The sequence below is a fragment of the Trachinotus anak genome, unplaced genomic scaffold, assembly GCF_046630095.1.
Source record: "Trachinotus anak isolate AG129_WGS33_773 ecotype Australia unplaced genomic scaffold, CSIRO_AGI_Tana_v1 ptg000008l, whole genome shotgun sequence".
In the NCBI taxonomy this organism is placed as follows: Eukaryota; Metazoa; Chordata; class Actinopteri; order Carangiformes; family Carangidae; genus Trachinotus; species Trachinotus anak.
The window spans coordinates 19,642,176-19,669,241 of NW_027273859.1; the positions used below are offsets into that span (position 1 = coordinate 19,642,176).

General features: G+C 39.6%; 1 protein-coding gene across 1 annotated transcript; it reads right to left on the reverse strand.

The window, feature by feature from the left end:
* Positions 1-36: 36 nt before the first annotated feature.
* Positions 37-26,254, reverse strand: loxhd1b (lipoxygenase homology PLAT domains 1b). Its single transcript, XM_071483340.1, has 42 exons — positions 25,376-26,254; positions 22,982-23,096; positions 22,449-22,529; positions 22,065-22,249; positions 21,798-21,896; positions 20,987-21,135; positions 20,074-20,197; positions 19,555-19,664; positions 18,439-18,579; positions 18,196-18,331; positions 17,478-17,638; positions 17,300-17,386; positions 16,783-16,918; positions 16,526-16,680; positions 15,830-15,990; positions 15,621-15,697; positions 15,321-15,517; positions 15,002-15,194; positions 14,491-14,651; positions 14,058-14,379; positions 12,513-12,664; positions 11,600-11,733; positions 11,363-11,508; positions 11,081-11,185; positions 10,855-10,983; positions 10,586-10,750; positions 9,406-9,587; positions 9,211-9,327; positions 8,912-9,074; positions 8,072-8,226; positions 7,772-7,981; positions 6,712-6,832; positions 5,787-5,995; positions 5,363-5,548; positions 5,129-5,256; positions 4,581-4,698; positions 3,857-4,034; positions 3,161-3,346; positions 2,690-2,860; positions 2,423-2,555; positions 2,012-2,167; positions 37-1,930 (listed from the first exon to the last, which is right to left on the reverse strand). The coding sequence occupies exons 1-42, from the start codon at positions 26,058-26,060 to the stop codon at positions 1,450-1,452; spliced, it is 7,200 nt and encodes a 2,399-aa protein (XP_071339441.1). The 5' UTR covers positions 26,061-26,254; the 3' UTR covers positions 37-1,449.
* Positions 26,255-27,066: the final 812 nt, after the last annotated feature.

Genomic DNA, 27,066 nt, shown 5'->3' on the forward strand with positions numbered 1-27,066 from the left:
GACCAATATTAGCTTTTGGCAGATACATCTGTGTCAATGTATATGTTGGCTATCACATAACAAGAAACAGCAGTACAGAAATGTCAGTTATATGCTTGAAATCACATAGAAACAGTCTCCTTGTCCTGCTCAGAACATGCTCACAATTATTTTAAAACTAATTTAAGGTATTATTATCAACAATGTTTATATAAAAAAATCATTTATCTCAAACACTATTTATCTGTGGGCTATAATTTGAATTTGTGAAAATTCATGTGGATATTTTTTCTTATTGGACTCATATTGGACAGACTTCAATATCTACATTTTTTTGGTGAATCAATCCTTTGACCATCAGGCTACCCAATTTGAACTCAAAACAAAAGGTACATTTGCAAAGTAAATGATTCATATGTATATATATAATATGCCATGATGCAATTTAATGTTCAGATATTATATGAATCATGAAATTTGTGTCAAAACGGTAATAAAGACTGGTATGAATACTGGTCTCATTGCAAGTTACATTGAAGCCCATTCACTACTGGTTTTCTAGCTCACATTTTTTCTGTTCTCCATTTATATTCCATTTCTGTCATTACTTCCCAGCTGCAAAACAATAATTCTAATTATTAAATAGTATAATAAATTAATTGACTGGACCTGGACCCAGGTAAGTGGCAGAAAATGAATGGGTAGATTAGCCAATTAAAAATAATCAATTAGTTTAGGTAATGGTTATATGTTGGTAAAATGAGGCCTGTGGCTAGCTGCAACAATATTAACAATAATAACAATCATTAATAGTAATAAAACTCCATGAAAAACTACCAAAAAACCTCCTGAAAGCATAATCCACTGTTGCACTAGTCTCACTTGTAGCTTGTAGATGTAAAATATCTCCCGACAGCCTGGAACCTCATACAAAAGAAGTTACAGCCAATGAAAAAATACCTTCTAAGGCCTTTTTTTTGCTGGACATTAATTAAAGGTTCAAGACTTCTCAAGACTACAGATGTTATCAAAGGAGATGAAGCAGGCTTGTAGGGCTATTTCCTGGCTTACTTTTCCACCTGTAGGTGAGTGATTGACAATAAGCAGAGTGTAATAAAAAAAAAGCAAAAGAAAGAGCAAAAAAATGAAAAATAATAATTGAGACTAAATGTTTATTGTGTTGGATTTGTGGTTTTGGGGATTATTCAGATTTGTTTACTTTTGAAATTGTACAAAGGTTGGTAGCAAATGTGATATTTTTTTTAAGATTGAAGAGGGGCAACCTAAACAGTTGGCACAACCTTAAAAAAACACTGGTGTAATCCTTTAAAAGTTGACATACAGTTACATTCAGATCTGTTCATTTCATTCTTTTGTTCCTAACAAAGCTTGTCTCACTGTGAAAAAACAAAACACCAAAAAGTCCCTCAAGGAAATGCTCACCCACTCTGTGTCTCATGCGTCCTCCTCCTAATATCTGGGGTAGAGGACTCGCTGAATCTGCCCGTCGGCCTTTTGAGTGTCCAGCCACTTTCCACACTGGAAGATGGTTGTGACGGAGTTGGCTGTGTTGGTCACCTCGACACACTGTAAGTACCACCCACTGCAGGACCTGCTGTTGTCGTGCTCCACCTTGACCCTCATCAGCTCCCCGAGGTCCAGCATCTCCAGAACAAAGCGGTCTGTTTGCCCCCGCTCGAAAAGGTTGCGGAACTTCTGCCGCAGATGTCGCTTGCCCGAATCACCGTTGACACCATAGATGGTAATAAAAACGTTGGCATCTGTGCCGGCAGCTTTGACATCCCCGGTAATGATGATGATTTCGTACTTGACGGGAACCAGGTTGCGGACTTTGCTTGCGAAGCTCTCAATGGACTTGTAGCACTCAAATGTCAGGAACTGGTCCTTTTTGGCTGCCAGGGGGATTTGTGCGTCACAGTGGAAGAAATATCTAAACAGGAGGAAAGGTTTGGAGTCACATCCACAGACTTTCAACATGATATTTTATATAATATTATGTAGATCCACTCACTTGTTCCCCAGCTCCTTCTCTGTCACCACCACCTCCATGACATGCCAGAAAGCTTCACTCTTCACCTTCTTGCCATCTTTCGTTATGTGGCCGAGGCAGATACCGGCGATCTCCCCCACGTGTTTAGACGAGAATTCAAACGTGTCAGTGGCACCACTGTGAAAGGACAAGAAAAAGTTTCAACTAATTTGATCCTGAACAGTGAACAGTTAAATTCGCCTGTGTGCCAGAGAGCTTTTCTTTTCTGCGTCTCATGGGATTAGCCCTCCAGAGAGCCGATACTTGAAGAACAGAAAGTGAAGCTACAAGATAAAAGGGTAGGAAAACAAGGGAAAGGGAGAAAATTATGTAAGGCAACATAATAGGGTTTTACTGTGAGCCGAGGCACCTAGACTCTCTTTGAAGACCTACCATAAGAACTTCTTTTTCTTATTCTCCAGAACAAACTCCTTGGAACGAGCTTTCCTTCCTTCCAACACAATCCAGACGTTTTCTGTGGTGGAGGCGTCCTCTGTGCTTGCAGTTGTTGTGGCAATTTCATATTCTGTGGGATTGCAGACAAACAGCCGCACTGTAATCACTTCACATCTGGCAAATGCTTTTAATTAGCTGCAAGTCATTCATCTCCAACAATTAGAGAGCTTGTAATTATGCCCACAGACTTCCATTTTTACTTACTGGTTTTGTCGCTGAGGTCTACAGCGTCGTTGTTGGCACAGGCCAGCTCCCTCATAGTCTGCCCATCCTCTTCACTTTTAGCCAACCAGCGGTCGCAGGGGAACCTGAAGGTCTGGCCCATGGCTTCATCTTTCACGTCAATGTACTCCAGGTGCCAACCAGGAGCAGGGCCTGTTTACAGCAGGAGCAACAAAGTCCTCTGTGGTTTTATTCCTTCTATATACGAATGTTTTCTAAAGCCTCGATCTGCATTTTTCTGTTTCACTATTTAACAATCAATCTTAATCTAATATGAAAATTTGCCGTACATCCCCTGTGCATCACAACTGCCAAATGCAAAGGTACATACAGTATATCTGTCATGTTTATTCTGTTGTTTTGATGTAAAACCCCTTCAGTTGCTGTCAATTAAGCTGCTTTGATGCCCAGTGCTCCTTCCCTCCTCCTTTTCCTCCTCCTCCTCCTCCTCACCTTTGTTATCATGCCACACTCGGACCTTGGAGAGTTCACCCAGACTGAGCATGTCAGGAAATCTGAACACATCCTTCATTTTACGCTCAAACTTGTTCCTGTTGGTGCTCTCCTTCAGAGGCAGCGTCCCTGTGTCCCCGTACTCCCCAAACACGATCACAAACACGTTGGCATCAGTGCCGGCACCTAAAACATCAGAGGCATTGACAATACATATTTTAATTTGAGTTCAATTCAATTCAGTTTCATTTGTACAGCACCAAATCATAACATACATTATCTCAAGGCACTTTACAGGGTAAAAGGTACAGGTTAGATCTTTAGATTTGCATAATAATGCTGTATGAATGGTGCTATGACATGCAAATAAAATAAAAAAAATGTGCAGCTTGAACACCCTGTGTTAAAGATGATTTCTATACATATTTGAAAAAAAAATGTCTAAAATAAAACAGCATAAAGAAGATAAATATGTAGAGTATGTCTCTCATAGGACTACAAATAGCAATGCTATCAATTCACCTGCTGATTATTTTCATATCATAAATATGACGAGAAAAGCAGAGAAATCTAACATTTTAGAAGCACAAAAGAAAGTCTTGCATTTTTGCTTACTTGAATAAAACAATTATTTGGTCATCTAAGTCATTGCTACTATAATTTGGCTACGCTGTAAAAAAAACTGATGTGATTCACCTCCGATGTCACTGGTCTGGACCTGGATGATGTAGGTTGTTTTCTCCACCATCTCCTCCTCGTCTACCACAGCTGCCAGCTCACACACCTTCGTCCTCATTGGCCCTTTGGTCTTTGACAACCAGTTCTCGTAGGTAAACAGATACACTTCCTCTGTGGTCAGATTCCGCATCAGGATCTAAAAGCATTTATTGAAATTAATTATCTCATCATCATGATGATACAAATGTTTGGATGTGAAAACTACATGTCATTGTTCAGTTGCAGCACAAGATACGATACAAGATAAGACCAACACTAGAAGTCTTTATTGCAGTATTTGTGGCCTAGATGGTATTAAACAAGTTAAGACTGTACCATTAACAATCACAAATGCATCTTGCTTCTACTTGAACAGAATCAGACTAAATAATGCAGCTGCTTTTTGAGTTTTGCAAAGGCTGACACAGTAGATGGTTTTTATATTGAAATCAGGACTTGCTGGAATGCAATTTTTTAAATCACAAGAGTCACATTTTTGATTATAACTTGCATAATTAACAGTGTTAGAGTGCTAATGAAAACTCTGCCTAGTGTTACACTACATTCTCTGAATAAATAGGAGTTTCAGCCAATAGTGTCATTGCACATGATTTTTAGTGTTCTTAATTAAATGCGGTATGTTGAATGGTTTTATCATAAATGGTTCCTCAACAGAGATTAGCCATACTAGTCTTTATGTTACCCTGTCAAGAAACCAGTCTGGGCGACTCCCACTGCCATCAATCCGAACTCGGATCTTTTTCAGAGGAGCAATGTCATCTATCTCCAGGCTGAATGTGTCTTCTTGTCCTCTTTCAAACCTTAATGAAAACAATATGTAATGTAAATATCATTTTGCATTTGAAAGCATCTGGACATGGGATGATAAGAAATAGTTTTGGAAATATTTGCTTAACTGCTGAAAGTTAAGTGAGAAGATTGATACTGATAAGACTTAAGTGAGGAGACTGAACTCTAAATATGAAGCTACAGCCAGCCGCTGTGTAGCTCAGCTTAGCACAAAGAGTGTAAAAATGGGGAAACAGCTAGCCTGACTCTGTCCAAAGGACTTACACTCTTTGTGCTAAGCTAAGCTAACCAGCGGCTGGCTGTAGCTTCATATTTAGAGTTCAGTCTCCTCACTTAAGTCTTATCAATAAAGCAAATAAGCATATTTCTCAAGATGTCTTAACTATTCCTTCCTTATTAAGAAGGGATCAGTACAATTACAGGGGTCATTGGAGGACGGACCTGTCCTCATTTTTAGGCAGCAGCATTTCCTCTGTGCTCCCGTTGGCTCCGAACACAGTCAGGAAAATGTTGGTATCAGTCCCTGCATACTGAGTGTCACCTGTGACAACTGTGGCTGAATAAATAACCTATAATAAACAGGAGATAATACAGATACAGAAGAGACAAATTATGTTTCCTTATGTAACACATAAACTGAGTGTTTTCCAATATCTTAGGTGCAGTATGACTCACTTTGCGGATAATGTTAATCGTGCTGGAGTCCAGCACATTGAACAGTCTGGCAGTCAGACCATCTCCCCTGTCTTTAGCCAGCCAGCACTTACATGGAAAGATGTACTTGATACCTTTGGTTGGCACGGCAACCGACAGCTCATCCACCAACCAGCAGCTCTCTGGTGTGACACCATTATGGCCGAGCTGAGGAGGAGACGGAAAGAGAGAGAGGAAAGGGGGGGGGGGGCAGGGGGAAGGTGATGTATGGAATTGATATATGATTTGATTTTGTTTGATCTAGGTACCAGAAGGCACTGCTAGAATTAATTATTACTGGGTGAGAATGGCTTTATTTAAATTTTTAACATCAGTGCATCTGAGGAGGCAGCACAGAGGAGACGGTTTCACAGATTTAGCTACAGAGACAGTCCTAGATTCTCACTTCCACCCTCTTGATCTCTCCTACGTCAGTTCCATAACACACAAAGTGGTCCATGGTGCCAGCTGTGAAGGATTTCTTTCCCTCTGGCAGGTCCAGCCACAGTCGGTCGGTCTCGACTTCGTTGGGGCCGAGGATGATGACATAGACCCTGGCTGTCGTGCTGGCATCACGGTCCATTCCCGTGGACAAGGTGAAGTGATAGGGGATGACTGGGCGACAGAGAAGAATGGTTATTGGTTATGCAGTTTCTGTTCCAAGTGTTACACGAGAGGGTTGATAGCAGTCTTATGTCTGAACAGTAACTATAAAACTATAACCCGTCGGTTAGTTTAGCTTAGAATAAAGACTGGAAACAAGGGGACACAGGTAGCCTGGCTCTGTCTGAGGGTAACAAAAAGTCGCTATCTAAAAACCACTTATTAAAACATTGCCTCTTGTTTTCATCTGCTGCAAATCCACTAATAACTATTTTTTTTCTTAAAATCAAACAAACAAATATAGGGTGTTAATTTGTGAGCTTTAAGGTGTTTGTAGGCATTTTTGTTATCATCTGAGCCAACCTAGCTACTTCCCCTTGTTTCGACTCTTTATGCTAAGCTAAATTAACCTGCAGCTGGCTATAGCTTCATATTTACTGTACAGACACAAGGGTGGTATCAAGCTTCTCATCAAACTCTTGGGAGGAAGCATTTGTCCCACAATGCTGAACAATTTCTTTATTCTGGCTAAATTGTTAATAGTTACACACAAAGCTGTGAACTGCTAAATCTTACCTAACATTTTGAATTATTTCGAAATGGTTTGCATGCAGGGAGTTTTTGAATTCTAGTTCCTTTGTGTTTGGCTTTGCTTCAAGCAAGCGCATAGTTTTCATTATACTCACACTCTACCTGGAAAAACATGAAGAATAGTTTTGTGGCCTTACTTGGACCCTCTTCCACCACCTTTTTCTTCTTTTTCTTCTTGTTGGCATTTCTGTCCAGCCCCAATTTGGCCTGAGCCATCTTCTTGGAATATGGGTCAATGTTTCTTTCACCTTCATATCCCTTAACCAGACACATAACAGACTAACTTCAATCTCAGAGCGAATTTCACTGCAACAGCAGCTAATAGAAAATCAAAGTTAAATGGCTCTCTGAAGAGAAACACCTGAGAATAGACAGTAGCGTTGTGTCGTGCCTTAGACTATGAAATTACCAAAGGTGAATGGAAAAGTTGTGCCTCAATGGTCAGACCCAAACCAGCAGCACAGGACTCAGAATCTTACAGCACAGAAGGATTGCATCAATTCAGTAATAACAACTTCGATGAATGTGTAAAATGTAGGTCAGAAAAGGCGTCCCTTATTTTACTGCATTTGGGAGTGTGCAGAAATCCTGAGTTTTTGGGAAAATGCACAAGTTTTATCTAAAATTATTCTGGCTGTGTTGCCTCTGTGCCCATGATTCTTGGACTGTCTCTGAAAGACCTGAGGCTTTCAGCGGCACAGAAGGAAATGGTGACTCTCAGCCAAACACACCATTGCTGTCTTATGGAAAAATTTTTGAAGCCCCAACTGTATATGACATACTGTATATATCATAATCATAGCTTTCTCTCAATAGATTTGAATAATTTTTACTTTTGTTTCATTTTATATTTATTTTTACGTGACTTCTTCTCTATTTTTATTCCTACTCTTAAGTGCTGCATTCATATTCGTTGTGTGCTTGCATGCTTGATGAAAACAGATTCTGATTCTGTGAGTCAGTGGCTAAGAGACCTTTGCTGCTGCTTGGCAATGGAAAAACTATTGTTTGCTGCAAAACAGAAAATAGAAATAGACATCTAGAACAACTTTATAAAATTTACAATTCACTTACAATTTTATAGTAAAGCTGTTGATAACAATAGAAAATAACTCCTACACATACATGACTCATGTTAATTTCCTCCAGTGATTGTAATATGATATATGGAGCACAAATATGTTTCTCTCTCCCCACCTTGACGAAGAAGGTCCTCTCTATGCGTTTGTCCTCTCTCTTTGTCGACAGCCAGCGCTCACATAGGAACATGTACACCTCTTCTGTTTCCACATCCAGCACCTCCACTTGGTCCAGGTACCAGTCAGCCCCCATCCTGGAGTTGTCGTGACGAATACGAATCTTAAACACTTGCCCCAAATCCACAGCCTCAATAGAGAACTTGTCCACCTGAGAGGCAGAGAAAATGTAACAGACTTTAAACCTGGAGAGCAAAAGAAATGTAGCATTCACTCACGTATCTCACCCTCACGAACATACCTCTCCTCTCTCAAACTTGTTCTTGTTATTCTCAGATTTGGCGAGTTTGCGCTCCCCTGTGTCTCCGAGGTCTCCGTAGATGGTGAGAAAAACATTGGCATCAGTCCCTGCTCCATACATGTCACCTGTCCGCACAGACACCTTGTACGTGTGAACTGTGGTGGAAAAAGAAGAACAACTCAATCAGTAGATACACACCTTGTTTGTGCGCAGATTTGTAATAATGTACAACTGAACTACAAAGATCCTAGTGTGCACTGGAATCTATGAATTCAGCAGTTTCCAGTCCAGCAGTATGTGTTTGTTCACATGGTATATTTGTTATATATAACTGACTAGGGCTGCAGCAATCAATTATTTTCATTATCGATTAAGTCAATTATTTTTTCAATTAACTGATCAATTGTTTTGTCTTTAAAATAGAAGAAATTGTTTCAAAATGTCTTACTTTGCTCGGCTAATGCTCTAAAACCCAAAATGTTCAGTTTTACAATGACTTGAAATAGAGAAAGGCAGCAAATCCTCAAATCAGAAAAGATGAAATCAAAGAACATTTGCCAGTTTTAGCTTGAAAAATGATTAAAATGATTAACCTATCAAAATCGTTGTTGATTAAATTTTTGAAGATCAACTGATCAATTAATAGACTAATTGTTTTAGCTGCAAAATGTATGCTTTGTAAAGTATCTAGTAACTAAAGCATTCAAATAAATGTAGTAAAAAGTGGAATAGATGTATAAAGCAGAATAAAAGGGAAATATTAAGTAACAACTATGTCAAATTTGTACTGAAGCAAATGCACTTGTTTGCATTCCACTGATGCAATCGGGGTAAACCTACTTTCCAAAGCATCCTCCACCTCTATTTCAGTCGTTTTCAGGGTCCCATCCCTGAGGAGTTTTTGTGTGATGATGTCCGAGGGGACCAGCTCCCTCACCGTCTCCCCATCATCTTCAGACTTGGCCAGCCAGCACTCACATGGGAAAATGGTCGTCTCTGAACCCTGCCATTAAACACAGACATATTCCCAAACTACTGTGTCTGTCTAACACTGAAGAGAAGTGCAAGGAAACAAGTCAGGGAAACTCTTAATGATGCACTTATTTGCGCAGGTGTGATCTTAAATGGATTTTTACTACCTTTCCTTTCCTGAGCTGTCGCCTGATCTCCACTCTGTCAAGGTGCCATCCTGGATTGGTGCCTCTGTTGTCATGTCCTATCCTGATTTTCTCTATAACATCGCCAACATCCTCCAACTGGAAAGAGACAACACAGTGTTTACAGAGCTGCTGCTGACGTCAAAAAGGATGTATAGTCCAAACCCACACACTCACCTCCACAATGAACATGTCCTCAGCTCCCCTCTCAAAGTACAGACGTCTCTCTCTCTTGTTGACACACAGGTGTTTCTGCTGTGTGCACACTCCCTTACGTCCATACAAGGCTATAAACACATCAGCATCTGTTCCCGCACCAAACACATCACTGGTGTATATCTTTATCTCATAGGGCACAACTGAAAAAGGAGAGGGGAGGGTGATGGGTTTGTTTAGTTGACACAATCAAGATGGATGACACAAAAATAGAGTTTAACAATGTGTTTCTCATGCTTAGACTTAGAGAGGTAAAAAAAAAAAACACAAACTCAGTGTCCACAATTTGATCTCTTATGTGAACAAGATAAAAATGATATAACATAATTGGAGTATTTTGAGACTTTTACATTGTACTCGTATTGCCACTTTGAACATTTACATTTTTTAAGGCTTTAGAATTTCACTCCACCGTAACTTATATTTACAATGTATTTACACATATATTATAAAGGTAAATAGTAAATACACTTTTTGCCACACAGTTTTATTTGATGGTTGCAGTTGGTATGCAGCCTTAATAGGATTTTTCTCATGTAAAACACATTATGATCATATGAACATAGGATAATTGCTATAGAATAAGCAAAAGGTTAGTGTTAGAGCCATGTTTTTCAAAATGCCTTAATATTGAAATATTCGACAGTCTTCTGTCAATGTATCATGCTTAATTAGATGACGATGACCTGATGTAGAGGGAAGTGAAGAGGCTGAGTTTGCTTGTTGTGTTTGTAGTGTGTGTAAAATGTGACACTGGTAGTCTTTGACCATACCTTAAAATCTGTAATATTGTTTGTTTTGTTTTTTTTTTGTCAAAACTGAAAATAAACTACCAAATAGATGGATCTATGGATCTACAGCTGCAGCGTTGTGATTTGGACTGCTTCATGTGTGAATCTTGTTGCAGTGATGATGTTACAGCAACATTATAACACTTGTTACAGATTGCATCAAAGAGTCAGTGCCCTGACAAGCACCCTTCTTCAGACAGAGAGCTTTAAATACATTTTACTGCTTAAGCTTCTACACTTTCAGCAGAGTAAAATTTGGCATGAAGCACATTTACAGGAAGATTTTTCAACCAGCGCATTGCTCCTTTCACTAATGGATTTGAATGCCTCTTCTGCCGTTGTTCACTCACATGGTGTGTAGAGTTCAGTCTGCAGCTCAGCAGGATAGAGATCCCTCACTATTGCCCCGTCATCCTTTCCCTTATCCAACCATCGGCCACATGGGAAGCGTAGTCTCTGACCCTGCGAGGGGGCGTCAATCTCGACCCAGTCCAAGAACCAACCAGGTGAACCTCCTGATAGGGGAAAAAACAGTCATATGTTATTCAGTTTCATGCATTGTGCTGCTTGTGACTGTTGACGGATTATTTTTGGTCTGTGGAGCATTTTCTTTCCCCACCTGAGTTGTTGTGCCCAATGCAAAGCTTTTCCAGGTCGCCCAAGTCTACCGCCTCCACAGTGAACTCATTGATCATCCCCTGTTCAAACTTATTCTTATAGGTCTTACAAGCCTTTAGGTTGATGATCCCTGGGAGTGATATGACATTATTTGAAATTCAGATTGGTTTAATTTAGTCAATAACATGCAGCATGAGTCCTGATGTTGGTGAGGTAAAGGGTCTCACCTGTGTCGTCATTTTCACCATATAGGATGGCAAAGACGTTGGCATCAGTTCCAGCATACTTCTTTTCTCCGGTTTTTATCTTAATAGTATATGTAGTAGACATGGCTGTAAGATAAATTCAACAAATCAGTGCAGAAATCCTTTTCATCTTCACACTAACACGAGTTCCTCTTTATTCTCATTTACACCTGCATGTTTCACCAGCGCTTAGATAAATACTTGAACAGAGCTCCCTTTTATCTCCCTCTACTAAAACATGAGCCAACTGTGAAACTGCGTTACATTTCTGCTCCAGTCCAAGCCTGGCGCCAGTCCCCTCCTCATCCTCATCCTTCCTCATAAAGGCTTCATCCACAGGCACCAGCTCTCTTGCTATCTGCCCATCGTCCTCATCCACTGCGAGCCAGCGGTTACAAGGGAAGTAGTACCTGCAGGCCAGAGAAATGCCTCTGATAAGGACTCTAAGTCAAAGATGACATGCTGATACATCATAATCAGTTGCATTCTTGTTTCACCTACGTTGTGTCATCCTTTGTGTCCACTATCTCAACACGGTCCAGGTACCACGATGAATAAGACTGGGTGTTGTCGTGACGGATTCGTAGCTTCTTAAGAGGGCCCAGATCAATAGCCGTCACGGTGAAAACATCCTCCTGCAAAATACAGCCACCGTAGATACTGTTCTGTTAGAAACTGTTCACAAGACTAATTTTGAATTATCTGAGGGCAACAGGTCAAACAGGTGGTGGCCAGGGTGTGAACAGTCCTTTATAATATTTCTGGCTCTGGAAAGGTAGTGAGTGTTGGCAATGTCTTCCAGGGACAGAAGAAGATAGCCGATGATTTTTTGTGCCGTGTTTATGATCCTTTGAAGTGCCAAACAGTCCTATCACTGAAAGACAATGGCCTATTGTTGCTTTTGATCTGTGGGAAGAAATAAACTGTGTCTGTGGACGTGACTTTTGTGTTCTTACAGAACCAGGTGTGATGTAGAGATGAATAATTCACAGGTTTGGATTAAGTAATGAGTAAAAGTAGGACAGGTTCAATAACACAGAGGACTCTTCAGAGCTCCTCTCAGTCACAGCTGGCTCGCCTGCAGGGGAGCATGTAATCCTAGCAGAATACACTCCCACCCACAATTAAGTGCAGGGCTTATGTTGCGTGGAAGTCTCTGACTGCTGGATAATGTTCAGCAGGATACCCTTCCAGGACAGTGGTTAAAACTGTATTGTAATATTACGCTCTTGGTTCTCTTCCAAGTTTATGTAAGAATAATTGGTGTGATATAAATAATGTCTTTTACTTCCCTGCATTTTCCCGCCTCACTTATAAAATAATTAATATTTAAAATCTAATTAATGGGATTCCTTCCTTTTATCTTCAGCTGATTTAAAAAGCAGCGATCATCTCTTTGTTCGACCTGTCGTACCTGCCCCCGCTCAAATTTGTTGAGGTTGTCAGAGTTCTTCAGGTAGCGCTCTCCGGTGTCACCGTTTTCTCCGTAAATATTGATGAAGACGTTGGCGTCAGTCCCAGCCCCCAGCATGTCACCAGTGAAGACACACACTTCGTAGGTGTTGACTGTTGGACAAAGCAGGGGATGAATTACTAACACCTCCTTAACCTGTCACACACTGAATGTCGGTCAGGAAACTGTGTCAAATCAAACCGTGTGTGTCTACAACAACATCAGCACTGAGTGAGAGGTGCACATATCTGCTTTATAAATATATCAATTATATCTATATTTGTCTGTGTATATACACCTGTGGTCACTAAAATGTAGGAGTGGCAATAAAGAATATTGTCTGAGGATAGCAACCAGAATGGACTGTCCCTTGAAAATGGGACTAAAAACACAGGTGGATACCTGATTTAAATTAGCAAAAACTTTATTTTGACTTTAAAATTAATTCATTGTATGTATGTATGATATGCACGGTACTAAACTCTGATCAAAGCAGTCCAAAAAAGGGATAGGGAAGAGTATAAAAAGCAGTAGTGTTCCTCAGCATAAAAAGTGTTTCAATCTTTCTTGCTTATACTTTCTTTTGTCATTTTTTAAACTTTTCACTTCTGGTTGATGTCGCAACAGATGTAGTCAATCATGGTAAATCTGGCAATATTTCAGTACAGTACTAGGTCAACAGCTCCATTTGAAATTACATGAAACATATTTAAGTTGCTTCCCTGTCTGGAAAAATCTGCGGGGTGGCAGAATTTATTGTGGTTATTATAAGGAGGACCAAAGGAAACAAGAAGACAAGAGAATATGTTTAAACTGACAAATTATAGTGTGTGCGATGTGCAAATTTTTTGTCCTCCTTCTCCTGTGAATACCTTATGCATGTGCATGCAATCGACAATTCAATCTAATATATAGAGAGTATAAATAGCATAAATAGCAGCTCCACTGAGCTGTGGGTGGTATTTCATTTCGTATATTTTGAGGTTAGAAAAGACCATGTTATTACTGTACGTTTCTAATATTAGAAAAGAAATCTAGGCAATTTTAGCATTTTCGTTTGTGCAGTATACAGGGACAGACAGTTGGTTCATTCCAATACTGATAGTATTAGTAACTGGTCAAGTGCCCCTTTGTGTTATGTATTTCTGGTAATTGCCACAGTGCCCAAGTGCCTGTTTAGTGCCTAACTGCAAGCATGTGGAGGTTTGTCAGAGCTCACACACATACAAATACTATACATGCCACAATCGAGCTCAGATGAACAAATAAGTTGCAGCAAACACACACTTTTAGAATTACAATCAGATGACAGTAAAAAACACACATTCAGGAGCTGAGAAGAGGAATGCAATTAATAAAGCAATAAAAGTGATGTATCTAAATGCATTTAGGTCTACTGTACATATAAGAGATGTAGCATGATATTTTTTTGACTGGTTTCTGTCTCAGTATCAGGAAAGGTGTGCATTAAGTGCAGGTTAAGTGACCTTTATATTTATTTTGTACCTTCCAGTTCCTCTGAGTCCTCAGGCAGAAGCTCCACCACCAGCTCGCCATCCTCCTCTCCCCCGGCCAGCCAGCGTGAACATGGGAAATGATACGTCAGCACCACTTCCTGCATCTCCTCTCCTCCCTCTTCATCCTCATCTTGCTCATCTGTTTTCTTTTTCTTCTTCTTTTTCTTGTCCTCCTTCTTCTTCTCTTTGGGCACCGAGGCCATGATTAAATGTTTGACGTCCACTGACTCCAGAAACCAACCGGATCCCATCCCTGAGCCATCGTGACCGATGCGGATTTTGAAGACCTTCCCAACATCTTTGACCTCTATCTGGAGAACAAAATGTAACATCTGGACATGAACGTTTCTTTTTGGCACTCGGATTTGACTATTAAGATACTTTTTGGAGCCACTGAAAGAATAAGATCCAAGCTTAGATACCTTGAATATTTCTGTGGTGTTACGCTCAAAGTTGTTGGATCTGCTTTCGAGCATGATAAGCTCTGTCTTCCCCTTGTCCCCATAGATCTGGATGAACACTTTGGCATTGGTGCCAGCAAACATCACATCTCCGGTCACTACTGTTACCTCATAGTTAATCACTGGAAAATATAAATTACAGTATGTGTAAGGGCTGGCATAAAAAACACAAGAAGGAAGAAGAAAAGACTTTTCAAAACATTCAACAGTTCACGAATGAGGTAATAATGAGAGATATTTAGCAAAGCAACAAAAGAATAACAGCACAAAGTCTGGTAATACTCCTTGGGAAATTATTCTCTCATTTTAGTAATCAAAATGACATCTAGACTTTAAAATACAATCTTATTTGCTAAAGCAAACTACAGAAGTAGATTTATAGGACCAATTATCACGTCAGCATGAATCTGCTGTCTGTGCGTGTATGTCCTTTTTTTTTTTAATTCTGCGAGTGTGTGTAAATGTTGCCTACATTTTTGCATGTCCAGGATCTCGCTTGGGTAAATCTCCACCTCTGTCTTGCCGTCGGCCTCATCCTTGCATAGCCAGCGGTGACTGGGGAACATGTAATGCTTTCCATGGACTGGAACCATAATCTGAACGCTGTCCAAGAACCAGCCAGCACGCATGCCTTCATTCGTGTGGCCAATCATCAGACGGTTGATCTGGAATATAAAGAAGATGAGACTATTCAAATTTCATGAATGGACGCCCATTCACCTTGATAGCAAATATTGGTAGAATGGTTAACCCCAGGGAAATAAATCCATTTTTTGCCTCTACTGTGTCACCTGTCCAATATCAAAGGTTTCCACTCTGAAGATGTCAATGCGGCCTGTCTCAAAGTAGTTCCCCAGGTTGTTGGCAGAGACCACCAGCATCATCTTACTGGTGTTGCCTTTCTCTCCATAGAGCTTGACGAACACGTTGGAGTCTGAGCTACCCCCGGGGACATTGCCTGTCTTCACCGCGATGTGATAGTCAAGGTCTAACACACACACACACACACACAAATATGAGCTTCAGCATCAGGTGGATACAACTCATATATAAATATAAATGTTAGACTGAATTAGAGCGTTGGGTCTTACTGTAAAGACGCTGTCCATCTGATAACGGCACTAACTCTCTTACGATCTGTCCATCATCCTCATTGCGGTCCAGCCACCTGCACAGCACATTCAGTAATAAAACTCTCAGCTCATCTATTACTATGACACACACATACACACACACCTGTGGTCAGAACAACTATTCAGTCAATGTTTTTTTTTTCGTATTCACACTGAGACTAATGCACCTGTTGCAGGGGAACTCTACAGCGTGGGCCTCCGCCTGTCCCTCCTCTCTTACAATCACTTTATCGAGGAACCAGCCGCAGCCTCCACCTTTGCCGTCATGTCCAATCCTCACCCTGCAGATCTTCCCGATGGCTATGGCCTCGATTATGAACTCATCCAACTAGGAAGACAAGTAAACAGCACATAACATCACAATTTGGTGTCTTCTTATATGTCAAACAGAGGAATATGTGGTGAAGGACAACTGGCAGATATCGTGGCATATTTCTTGGATCAGTAAGTACAACATTGAGATTATTCAGTGTGTGTTTTCTGTGTTTGTGCCTCAGATATGGTATTTGAAATACATACCAGAAGAGTCTAGTTAATCCATATAAAACACTTTTTATTAAAATTAGGATAGAACAGAGATTGCCTGATTACTGGGGTGAAATCCATAATCACTCAAAAACATATTCCCCAAATTTGTCATCACTGGCATCAACACCAGGAACAGTACACAGCATGCTACAGACACAGCTAATTGGCTTAATTATAATCACACTGATTAGTGATTGGCTCTTTTGTGTGAAAGAGAAAATAGAAGTTTAATGCTTGTTGAGTGGATGGAGATATTTCAAGCAAGAAGGATTTCTGTCTGAAATATCACTAAGCTCTACAACATGTCTAACACTGATTTACAGAAATCGACCCACATTTCCTTTCTCAAACTTGTTGATGTTGTTTTTGCAGTTGACCAGCTCCCGATCTCCGGTGTCTCCCTGGTCTCCGATCAGATTGAGACAAACAGATGCATCTGTGCCGCTGCCGCCGATGGTCCCCGTGCAAACTGTCACTCTGTATTTTAACACTGCAGGAAAGAGTACCACCGTTCAATCAAGGTTTATTTTTCTCTATATTTGGCAAGGCAGATTTTTGGTTGCCTGTGGTGAATATGGGTGCATATACACACAGGGCAGTGGCTCAGCAATCAGTTCCCCGTTGGCAGGCAGCTCCCTCACAACCTCGTTATCATCCTCACTTGTGTCCAGCCACCGCTCACAAGGAAACGTGTACTTTTCCTTTGTTAGCGTCTTCATCAGAGTTGCCTAGCAGGAAAAATGCAATATTGGAAAGTGTGAGGTGGCGTCTGGAGTATAATTTCATCAGCGTGTTCAAATATTGGCAGAAACCCCTTAACATCCTTTTCACATTCTTCTTTCTTCATTTCAAGGACAGAGAGAAATAACACACCTTGTGGTCTGGTGAAATATTCAAATCTGAAGTGAGGATACTAAACTGTCTACTCTTCATTTCCATGTTAACTACAGCCGTGCATATAAAACTTATAAGATTCCTATAGAATTACAACAGATACTATTTTTCATTAATCACAAATTCATGTGCATAAATGCTACAAACTGAGCTAATTTAAGTGATATAATTTTTTTAAATAAATTGTACTATTATTAGACAAGAGATTTCCTCACCTTGCTGAGATGCCATCCTGCAAAAGGACTTCTCTTCTCGTGCCAGATACGGAGTTTGGTCAAATTTCCCAAATCAGGCAGCTCAACCTGTGATAAAAGATAAAAGCAGTTTTTAAACAGCCTCATTATCTGACTTGTTGATATTCATCTGTGTGGTATTGAATTATAGGATACTTACCATAAACCTGTCCACCTGTCCCTGTTCAAAATTGTCAGTTTTATTGTCCAGCCGGATTTCATCTGACTTGCCCTTCTCTCCGTACACCTGGAAAGAGATATCTGCGTCGGTTCCTGCACTGGGCAGATCTGACGTCCAGATCCACAGGGACCATGGGTGCTCTGAGGAGAACCAGATCAAATCACTATCTTTGATTCAGATTTATTATACCTTAGATCAGATTACAAGCACATACTCATTGTTTGCTTGTTACTGCCCCTGCACAAAGAGCTCTCGTTCTACTGCTTCAAAATTTTAATGGAGCCCCTGAAATTGCATTGCTGCTATCATGTTGAAGACAGTGATTTCAGCAGACAGCTCCCAACTGTAAATTTGTGTGATTGTGAATGGATATGAAGCAAGGCAGTAAAGGAATAGTCAAAAATGAAAAAAAATAAAGTGCACAGATTATGATGCATACATATGAGGACCATAAGAAAACAAATGTGGTACATAACATATTAGAAATATAGGACTTCATTTCACAAGCAAAAGGAAAAACAACACACTAAAATTAGAAAGTATAATGACGGCAGATTGCCTGCTGAGTCATTATGCAAATGTCTGTTACATATAATGGAGTTGAAATGGTTTTGCTCAGTGTTTCAGCAAATAAAAGAGAAAATGGCAGCATTCACTGCTGCTGCTGACTAGACATAATTATTGACATTCAACTTACTTTTCTGTCTCTTCTGCCTGAGTGAGACCATCTCATAGAGCTCTCTCTCTATCAGCCCATCTCCCTCCTTCTCATCAAGCCATTTACTGCACGGGAAAGTCTGCTCAATCCCTGTGAACGGACAATACACCACCACCTGCGGAAGGAAATACATTGACTCAGCTGAATCACGGTGAATTAGCAGACTTTACTGTTTGCATGTGTGTGTGTGTGTGTGTGTGTGTGTGTGCATGTTGAATGTACCTTCTCACAGTACCACCCAGCACTGACTCCTCCGTTGTCATGTCCTATGGTGACTCTGCTGAGGGGGCTGAGCAGAGCAGCAAGCTCAACATTAAAGATGTCTGTAAGGCCCCGCTCGAACATTCCTCCCTCCAAAAACACCTGGATCACATACAGCAGAGAATATTTAAAGGAAACTGTGGATCATCCACTGTAAGACAGATGCTCAACTGTACAGTGGTGGAGACAGAGATGCATTATCCTAAAACCCTACAATGACGTGCATTGATGTGATACTGATCACAAAATGAAAGACAAGTCTAGAGAGGATATTCAGGTGCAGTATCCATTTATGTTAAATCTAAGCTCAGTCCAAGAAGAGGAGACAGAAAAGCATCTTTAAACAAGAAGTCTGTATTTACAGAGGCACAGAAAACAGATCTCCTCGACTCTGAATATGAGCTTTCACCTTGTGGCCGACGGTTTAGAGTAAGTGTAAACTAAACTGTTACATCCACTAATTTGTTCCATCCTCTATCAAAACCCTTCTCTTGACTGTAATGATGCATTTGTTAGTTCAACAAAAGAACATCAGAATGTGCAATACAGTATATTGCTTTCGTGTTTTTATGATTTTTATTGTTTTTTTTCCATTACACTTATACAGTCTTATTTGACATTTTTTTGTTTGTTTGTTTTTTTCTTTTTTTAAGTTGAATTTATGCATGACCTTTTGAACGAATTAAAGCTCTGTGTGGCAGGAACTTCTTATGCAGCGTGTATGAGACTGAGAACTCTAGGAAGTAGATTGTGCATCAATATCCACCATGGATGGACAAACAAAAAAAAAAAGCAGCACGGACAAAGACTCAAAGTTCATCATGGAGACTGTTTGCTTGATACATTTGAGAAGTGAAGCGCAAAACCACGAAAGTATTGACTATTTAATCTGGAACCCTAATAGAACAACCATTTCACTTAAGTAAGAATAATTATTGCAGACAGTCATTTAGTAAAGTGCAAGGTCTTTATCCACTGTGTTTCACACCAACAAAATGTAAGTAACTACTGCTGCCGCCATTGTTCTTTACAGTATAAGTTGTCTATTCAGTTTCTTGTGTATGGTATCTTCATTACCTTGCCACTGTTCTTCAAACCCTTCGTGCCATGCATCACGATGTGGATTTTGGAGTTGGTCCCAGCACCACGGATGTTTCCTGTCACAATCTGGACGTTGTACACAATACCTGACGGATACAGTTACATGTCAGGCTATCACAGGCTCTGCCAGTGGGTCACTACAGTTCATGGCACACATACTGCCTAAGCAGCTGAGCAGGAACTAGATCAACCAGATCTAAGCATTGATAGTATGACCCAAGAATCAATTATTATACTTTTTGGCAAGCTGGAAGGAAAACACATTCTTCTTTTTGGAGTAAGTGTTATTGTCTTACACTCCTTCATGTAATATTTTTCAGACCAGGCAAGCAGATGATCAAAATGAGGCAAATAATTTGAAGAAACCAGCCACTTATTGAGCTAATTTTCATCCTTGCCATGATTGCATTCACTGACATGAAAGAGCAAATGAATGTATGATATTATACATTTTTCCAGGCTCGTAAACAAATTTCTTCAACATTTCATCCTCACCTGTGGGCTGGCTCCCCCCAACCAAAACATCCCTCTGGATCTTCCCATCATCCTCGTCGATGGCAAACCAACGATTTATTGGAATTTCATACGCTACTTTGTTTCCCAGATCATCCACCACCACCTGAAAATAAGAAAAGAAGCGTGTCCTTTTCATGTGCCATTACACTCTAGTACAAACTACAAGCAAAATCAAATATATAATAGTATATTTGGAGCTAATAAATGTATGAAATGTATAAACGAATTTACATCTCTATTACCTTACTACCAAAACTTATAATTAAACATGTTTCAGCTGCAATGTTGAGAGCAAAAACTGAGCTCCAATTATTTTGCTGAAAGACATTAACTCACAAATAAACCTCAGTATAATCATCATCAATGTGAAGTTGACGGCAGCACAAACCACATTTGAATCTGATATGATCATTATTGTTGTCACTGCTGATCTTTGGTCTGTGCTGCAGTCACCAACAAATCAGCCAACTCATCTATCTGTTTGTTGTAAGGTAATCCCTTAATGGGGCATGGTTTCCCTTTACACAGAGTGTAGAATGACGACATGTGCATCCTGTGTGTGTGTATGTGTGTATGTGTGTGTGTTTGTGTCTACATCTCTTTGAATGAACTCATCTCTCAGTTGTGCACACTGTATGTGTTGGAGGAGCAGGGACACCAGTCTCAGATGAGATGACTGAGAGGAAATAAGAGGCTCATATGTCTTAAGTACCTCTATAGAGGCAGAACTGAGCCGAATGAGGGGCAGTAAGATAAGGTAGTGAAATATCCTGAAGGTGCACATAATGTAATAAATGAAAGTTAACACATGTCATTCTTAAATTATCTAGGATCCCAAAAGAAACAGTCCTGTAAGCAATCTCTGTCTTGTCTGTGTCTGTCTGTGTTTTACCTTGTCCACAAACCATCCTGCTGAAGAGCCTTTGTTATTATGGCCAATTGTGATCTTCCTCACTTTGCCCAAGTTTGGTGCCTCAATGGTGAACTTGTCCTCGGTGCCTTTTTCAAAGTTATTCTTTTCATTGTCAAGTTGCCTCTCCCCTAAAATAAAAAAATGTGAATTTTATCAGCCAAAGCAAGAAAAACTGGCTACATCAAAGCTGGTATCTACTTTGAGGAACCTATTTGACCACATATGTGAACTAGAATTCATGGTTGTATACCTCTGCCAACCAGCCAAGTTGACTATTTCCCCTCCCTGAATTACAGCATTGAATAATGGCTGTTTTTGAACAACATTATGTGACCTGATGTTACAGTGAAGCTGACCTTTGGATATAAAATGTCATCACTTCAAACTTTATCCCATTAAACATTTGTATCATAATTAGTGTAATTGGACAAAATGTATTTTGTCAGATCACAGTGACCTTGACCTTTGACCACCAAGTTCTAATCAGTTCATCTTAGACTCCAAGTAAATGTTTGTGCCAAATCTGAAGAAATTCGCTCAATGCAGTTTTGAAATATCACATTCAAGAGGCACAAAAATGTGTTTTGTGAGGTCACAGTGACCTTGACCTTTGACCACCAAAGTCTAATCACTTCATCCTTGAGTCCAGGTGAATGGACTCATTCAAGTGAAATTCAAGGCATTACTGAGATATCACGTCGCGAGAATGGGACTGACATATGCACATAATGGCCCCGGCTGCTGCCGGCACTGAGACATAAAAATGTATGTGTCACCTGTTGTCATTTACCTGTGTCTCCAAACTCCCCAAAGATATTGATGAAGACATCTGCATCTGTTCCACTTCCTTTTACATCCCCAGTGAAAACACTCACTACGTACTTATTATCTAGAAAATTAGAAACAAACTTTACACAACAGTGCAAAACATCATGCCAATTTACTGTGTAAATAAAAATAAAAATAATTTTAATGTTGATTCCCTTGATTAATCACTTGAGGCAATGGTGATGCTATAAATAAATAAACGTATTAGCTCATAACTGTGTATACATACATTTGGGCATGTCCATGGGGTCCATGCTGCCCAGCAGGTCTCTGACATAAAGCTTGTCTCCCTCCACCTTACTGAGCCAGTTGTTACAAGCAAAGTAGAACCTCAAGTGAGGCCTAATCACATCCGTCACCACCACTCTGTCCAGGAACCAGCTAGGGTTCAAGCCGGTGTTGTCGTGCTCAATCCTGGAGCAACAGAAAAAAACATCTTAATAATTTAGTTTAATTCATTTTGCAAATGAATTCAGTGGAGGAAATCTCCTTAAATCTGATCCAAATTAAAACATGTCTGGCCTAGTTCAAACAAAGTCCCGTGCTATGCTGAAAAATATTCACCACTGTGAAAAAGAGAAAAACAGGATCAGGGATGAAATGTCTGACCTACCTTATCTTTTTCAAAGGCCCGACATTGTGAGTTCTAATTCTGAACACATCGGTTTTGGCCCTTTCGAAGGCTGTTCGACTCCTGAAATCAAAAAACACTTGGGAAATAAACATTTGGGAGCCACCCTGAATTTCATCATCTGTCCATTTATCAAACTGTTAATTCTAAAATAAATGCAAACAAATCAAATGAAGAAGAGTTAGGTATAGCTCATATGCATAATGAAGCATAATGGACTTGCAAAATCATGCAGCAAATCACATCACAAAAATCTGATCTCACTTTAACACCAAAATCACAGCACACAGTCTGATGTCTGTCTGAGCAGCCATTCTGTCACAACTATCACCACTGTAAGAAATGAATAAATACCTCTTTTCTGTGCTGTTAAAGTGGAGAAAAATAAACACAAGTTTTAGTTTAATTACAAGAACATACTGAAGCAAATGATTAAATGCCAAAACTGAGGCCTCTGGCTAGAACAAGTAAAGGTGACCTGATCTGAATTCCAATAATCTTGAAAGACGACTTACTTGCTGGCCAGGTGGACTTTGGGAGTGATGCCACATTCTCCGAACAGAGTGATAAAGACGTTGGCGTCAGTGCCTGCCCCTCTCTCATCACCAGTGATGGTCACCACCTCATACACTGAAGGGTTTCATGGCATAATACAAATGGAAGGAGGATACAGTGCATTACAAGGAAAAGACATGGAAAAGCTCCCCAATCTGTCCCACATAGGAGCAAGACACCAACACTCGAAGAGGCACAAAATGACTACTGACAACACGCCAGCAGACTTTTTTCCCCTACTCTATGTAGTCTGTAGTTTTTGTGGTTATTTTATATCTGAACCTATTTTTCGTGTCTTTGTGGTCTGTTTTAACCCCCTGGAGTCATTTTGCACATCTTTATGATAGTTTTGTGCCCCTTTATTGCAGCCTTGCTTCTCTTTGTAGTCATTTTGAGTCAATTTGTAGATGTATGTCTTTGTAGCCGTTTGATTGACTTCCCAACAAGAGAAGGCTCAAACCCAGGGCCCAGGAAGCTGATCCGCCTTTATGTACAACTATATTCTGTATTTGTGTGTGTTATTACTTCTTTTCTTATGAGAATATGTCTTTTTTTAAATCCTTTAAAACCTTTTTAAAGGAATTTGTCACTCCATTATGAGAGTAACATGTTACACAACTTGTAATTCCAAGTGGGAGATATTCAGAGTTTCTGAAAACAGTATCAATAAACCGTTGGCAGAGTGCCTGCAAATGCACAACAGCCGGCAGTACATCAAAAGAAAATCCAATATTTGTACTTAAACAACTGATTGACACTATACCTTTGCATTTGGTTCATTTGGCAACAAACTGCTGCAACAAAAGTAGCTAATTTAGGCTGTTTATCTACAAGACTACAAGGTTAGCACTAGGACTAACCACCTTGGAATGATGCTTGAACTCCCAGATGTCAAACACAGTCAGTCGTGAGAGAAATCTCATCAGGAAAAGCAATTGAAAACACCTGTGTGGTTGGATGGTGAGTCAAGACCAATAAATCAAAATTTATTACTCAAGAAAAGCAGGAGCTGGTTGCTAAGGGATTTATTCATGGGTTCAATGCAGTAAAAATTTGTGTTTTTCATTTTGTGCAGGTTATTAATGGATAGTTAATGTGAAAAGACCCATTAAATTAAATTAAACAAACTTTTAAAAAGCCCATTAAATGATAACTTTACATTTTACTCAGTGTGTCAGTTAAATTTTATTATTATTTATAAATCAAATTGGTTTCTCTAGTAGTTTTTTCTTGCTTCACCGGCAAACAAAATTACCCTGTGAATAAACCCTTCAAACCTTTAATACCCCTAAACAAGAGATAATCATATTAATATAGTTTTCAGGGCAAGTTTCTGTCAAGTGGAATTTTTTCATTTTTGAAAGTAAGGAATGAAATATTAAGTTTTTTAAAAACCAATGTATTCTAATGCAACTCATGCATTCTCTCTTACATAAAAAATAGCACAATAAATTTAGTTTGATTTGCCTTGACTCTGCTTTGATGAGGGACTTGGGAGAGTGTGGGAAATTTGGGGATAGTGTATGGAGCCTTTTAATTAGGCCTGGGTGTTGAACTTTGAGACTTTTATGAACCGACCAAATTGGTTTGATACAAGCGAGGATCAAAAAAATGTCTTGTTGTTCGAAACCAAACTTTGACACCTAAGGAATAAATGGGTAAATCAGTGTCAGTGAGCCAATAAGCATACAGCTTGCCTGGACCAAGATCCAATCATGGCGGTGATTGGCTGTTTATTTACACAAACACCTTCGAGTGTGTAAGGACCCTGAGCTTAAGAATAAAACTCAAGTAAAACTAAAAACTGTACTGCAATATGTATTGCAATTTTCTTTTTGTTATAATGGATTTGATAAAATTAGTATTAAAAAAATTATCCTTAACTATCTGTGCCTAAGTCAAGGTATCAGTATCAGTAATGATACTGAAAATCTTTGAATGATGCCCAGCCCTACTTTTCATAGGTATTTTTACATTTATCAGAGAACATGAAACATGAACTTTAGAGGACTGTGATGCTCTTATTAGGATGTGAAACCTAGAAAGATTAGTGAGTGACAGGTGTCATATAGCTGTAGGTTGAAGATAACATACTGACGATACATGGAGACTACTTCACTCAGTCTAATGTTACCATGAACATCAAACTAAAGCATGACCACGTTACCGCTGGAGCCACTCAGAATAACGATTCACCTCTCCTCTGGGTGTCAGGTGTCTTTCCTCAAACACAACTTCCATCAAATTGTTCTTAAATTAATTTAATTCTCCCTATAAACAGTATTTTAACTGTGTCACTTCCACAGTGTGACTTTTATACATTTCACATATTGAAGTTAAAACTTTGCAATTACCTTTCTTTTTGTGATACTCATCCTCGTAGTTCTCCACTTTTTCTGGCTCGTAGCTGCGGAGCTCCTTCTCATAGATTTCAACGTAATTTTCAACCTTCTTTTTCTTGCCTTTCGTCTTCTTGGTGTCTTCATCACTGTCTCCCTTCACCGAACCTTTCTTCTTCTTTTCTTTCTTTTTCTTTTTCCCCTCCTCTTCATCGCCAGCTGCAGGTTCATCCTCTTTCTCTGAGTCCTTCTTGGATTTTTTGTCTTCATCTTTGGATTTTTTATCTTTTGAACCCATCTTGTCTTTGACTGAGGACTTCTTTGAGCCTTTGTTAGTGGTCTCAATCACATCAGGGAGTTTTTCCCCCCTCTTCTTTCTCTTGGAGTCATTGTTGTTATCTTCATTATCTGTATTCTGCGACTCATTGCTCAACTCATCTCCACTCTCCTCTTTGGCTTTTTTCTTCTTCTTGACTTTTCCTTTGGTGGTCCTCACATCAGGCCCTGATGTGTCAGAATTGTATCCTTCTTCATCACTGTCTTTAAACTTCTTCTTCGTCTTCTTCTTCTTCAGTCTTTCATCATCTGACTCACTCACCTGCTTACTTTTCTTCTTGGACTGATCCTCTGAGTCCTCGTCATCTACATCTTTGGTTTCCTCCTCCGCTCTCTGTGTTGTTTTTTTCTTTTTTGTGGGCATCTTTAATTTATTTACTACCTTGTAACTGTAACCGATTCCTTCGTGTTCCGGTGAAACTTGATTAAACTGACCCGTGACTACGTAGCAGTGACCCACTGGCTGGACAGGTCCAAGTCAGAGCTCACAGACGACTGTTCGGCTTACAGCTGGGGAAGCCCCTGTCTGCTGGTTATCCTGACCTACAATAGCAGCAGATGCTCTGACCTCATTAAAAATGATAATCTGCTTCTTGTCACCTGACCAGTGGAGGAAGACCTTCCCGGGAATAGAGAACTGCTAGAAAATTCCAAATAGATATTGTGGTTATCCCTCTTTCAAAAAGTAAAACTGCGCACAACTACCTACCTAAAAGTGGCACTTTATTGATGCTTCTTTATGCTTATGACTGAACACAATAAAAACAAACAAACATGTACACAGCTGGCCTAAGCCTGCAGATACATGGATGAATGTAAAAACTCCCCAGGTCTCCTCTGTCCAATTTCTGTCATAATTCAAGCATTCATGATCGTTTTAGCTTGATTTTATCAATCAAATTAACATATAATAAGACAATTTACAAACACAGAGGAGAAGATTATTTTGTGGTATAATTTCTGGCAGAATAAATAGAACAGAAAGTGCTGGTTTTCAGAGTTAAATCAATACCTATAATAAATGTATTAAGCCTGTTGAATATTTTTGCAATAGGGCAGTTTGGGGCAATCCCAGAATATAAGAGTAAAGTCATCTACCAAGCCACAATTTTTTATTTTGGCTGGACCCCAACAGCGGAGCGAGCCCTATAATCTGAAATGTCCCTGGGTGAACCTGTTCCCCACCAATCATTCATTTTCATTTAGAACATGGTTCCTTTGTCCATCATATATATACATACATATATATATATTTTTTTTTATTACTGTGATACTTAACAAAAAAGTGTGTGTGTGTGGCCAAGTGTGTTACTTACTATCAGTCGTGATAAGACATTTGAAAATAATAATAAAACTGAACAAAATGTGCA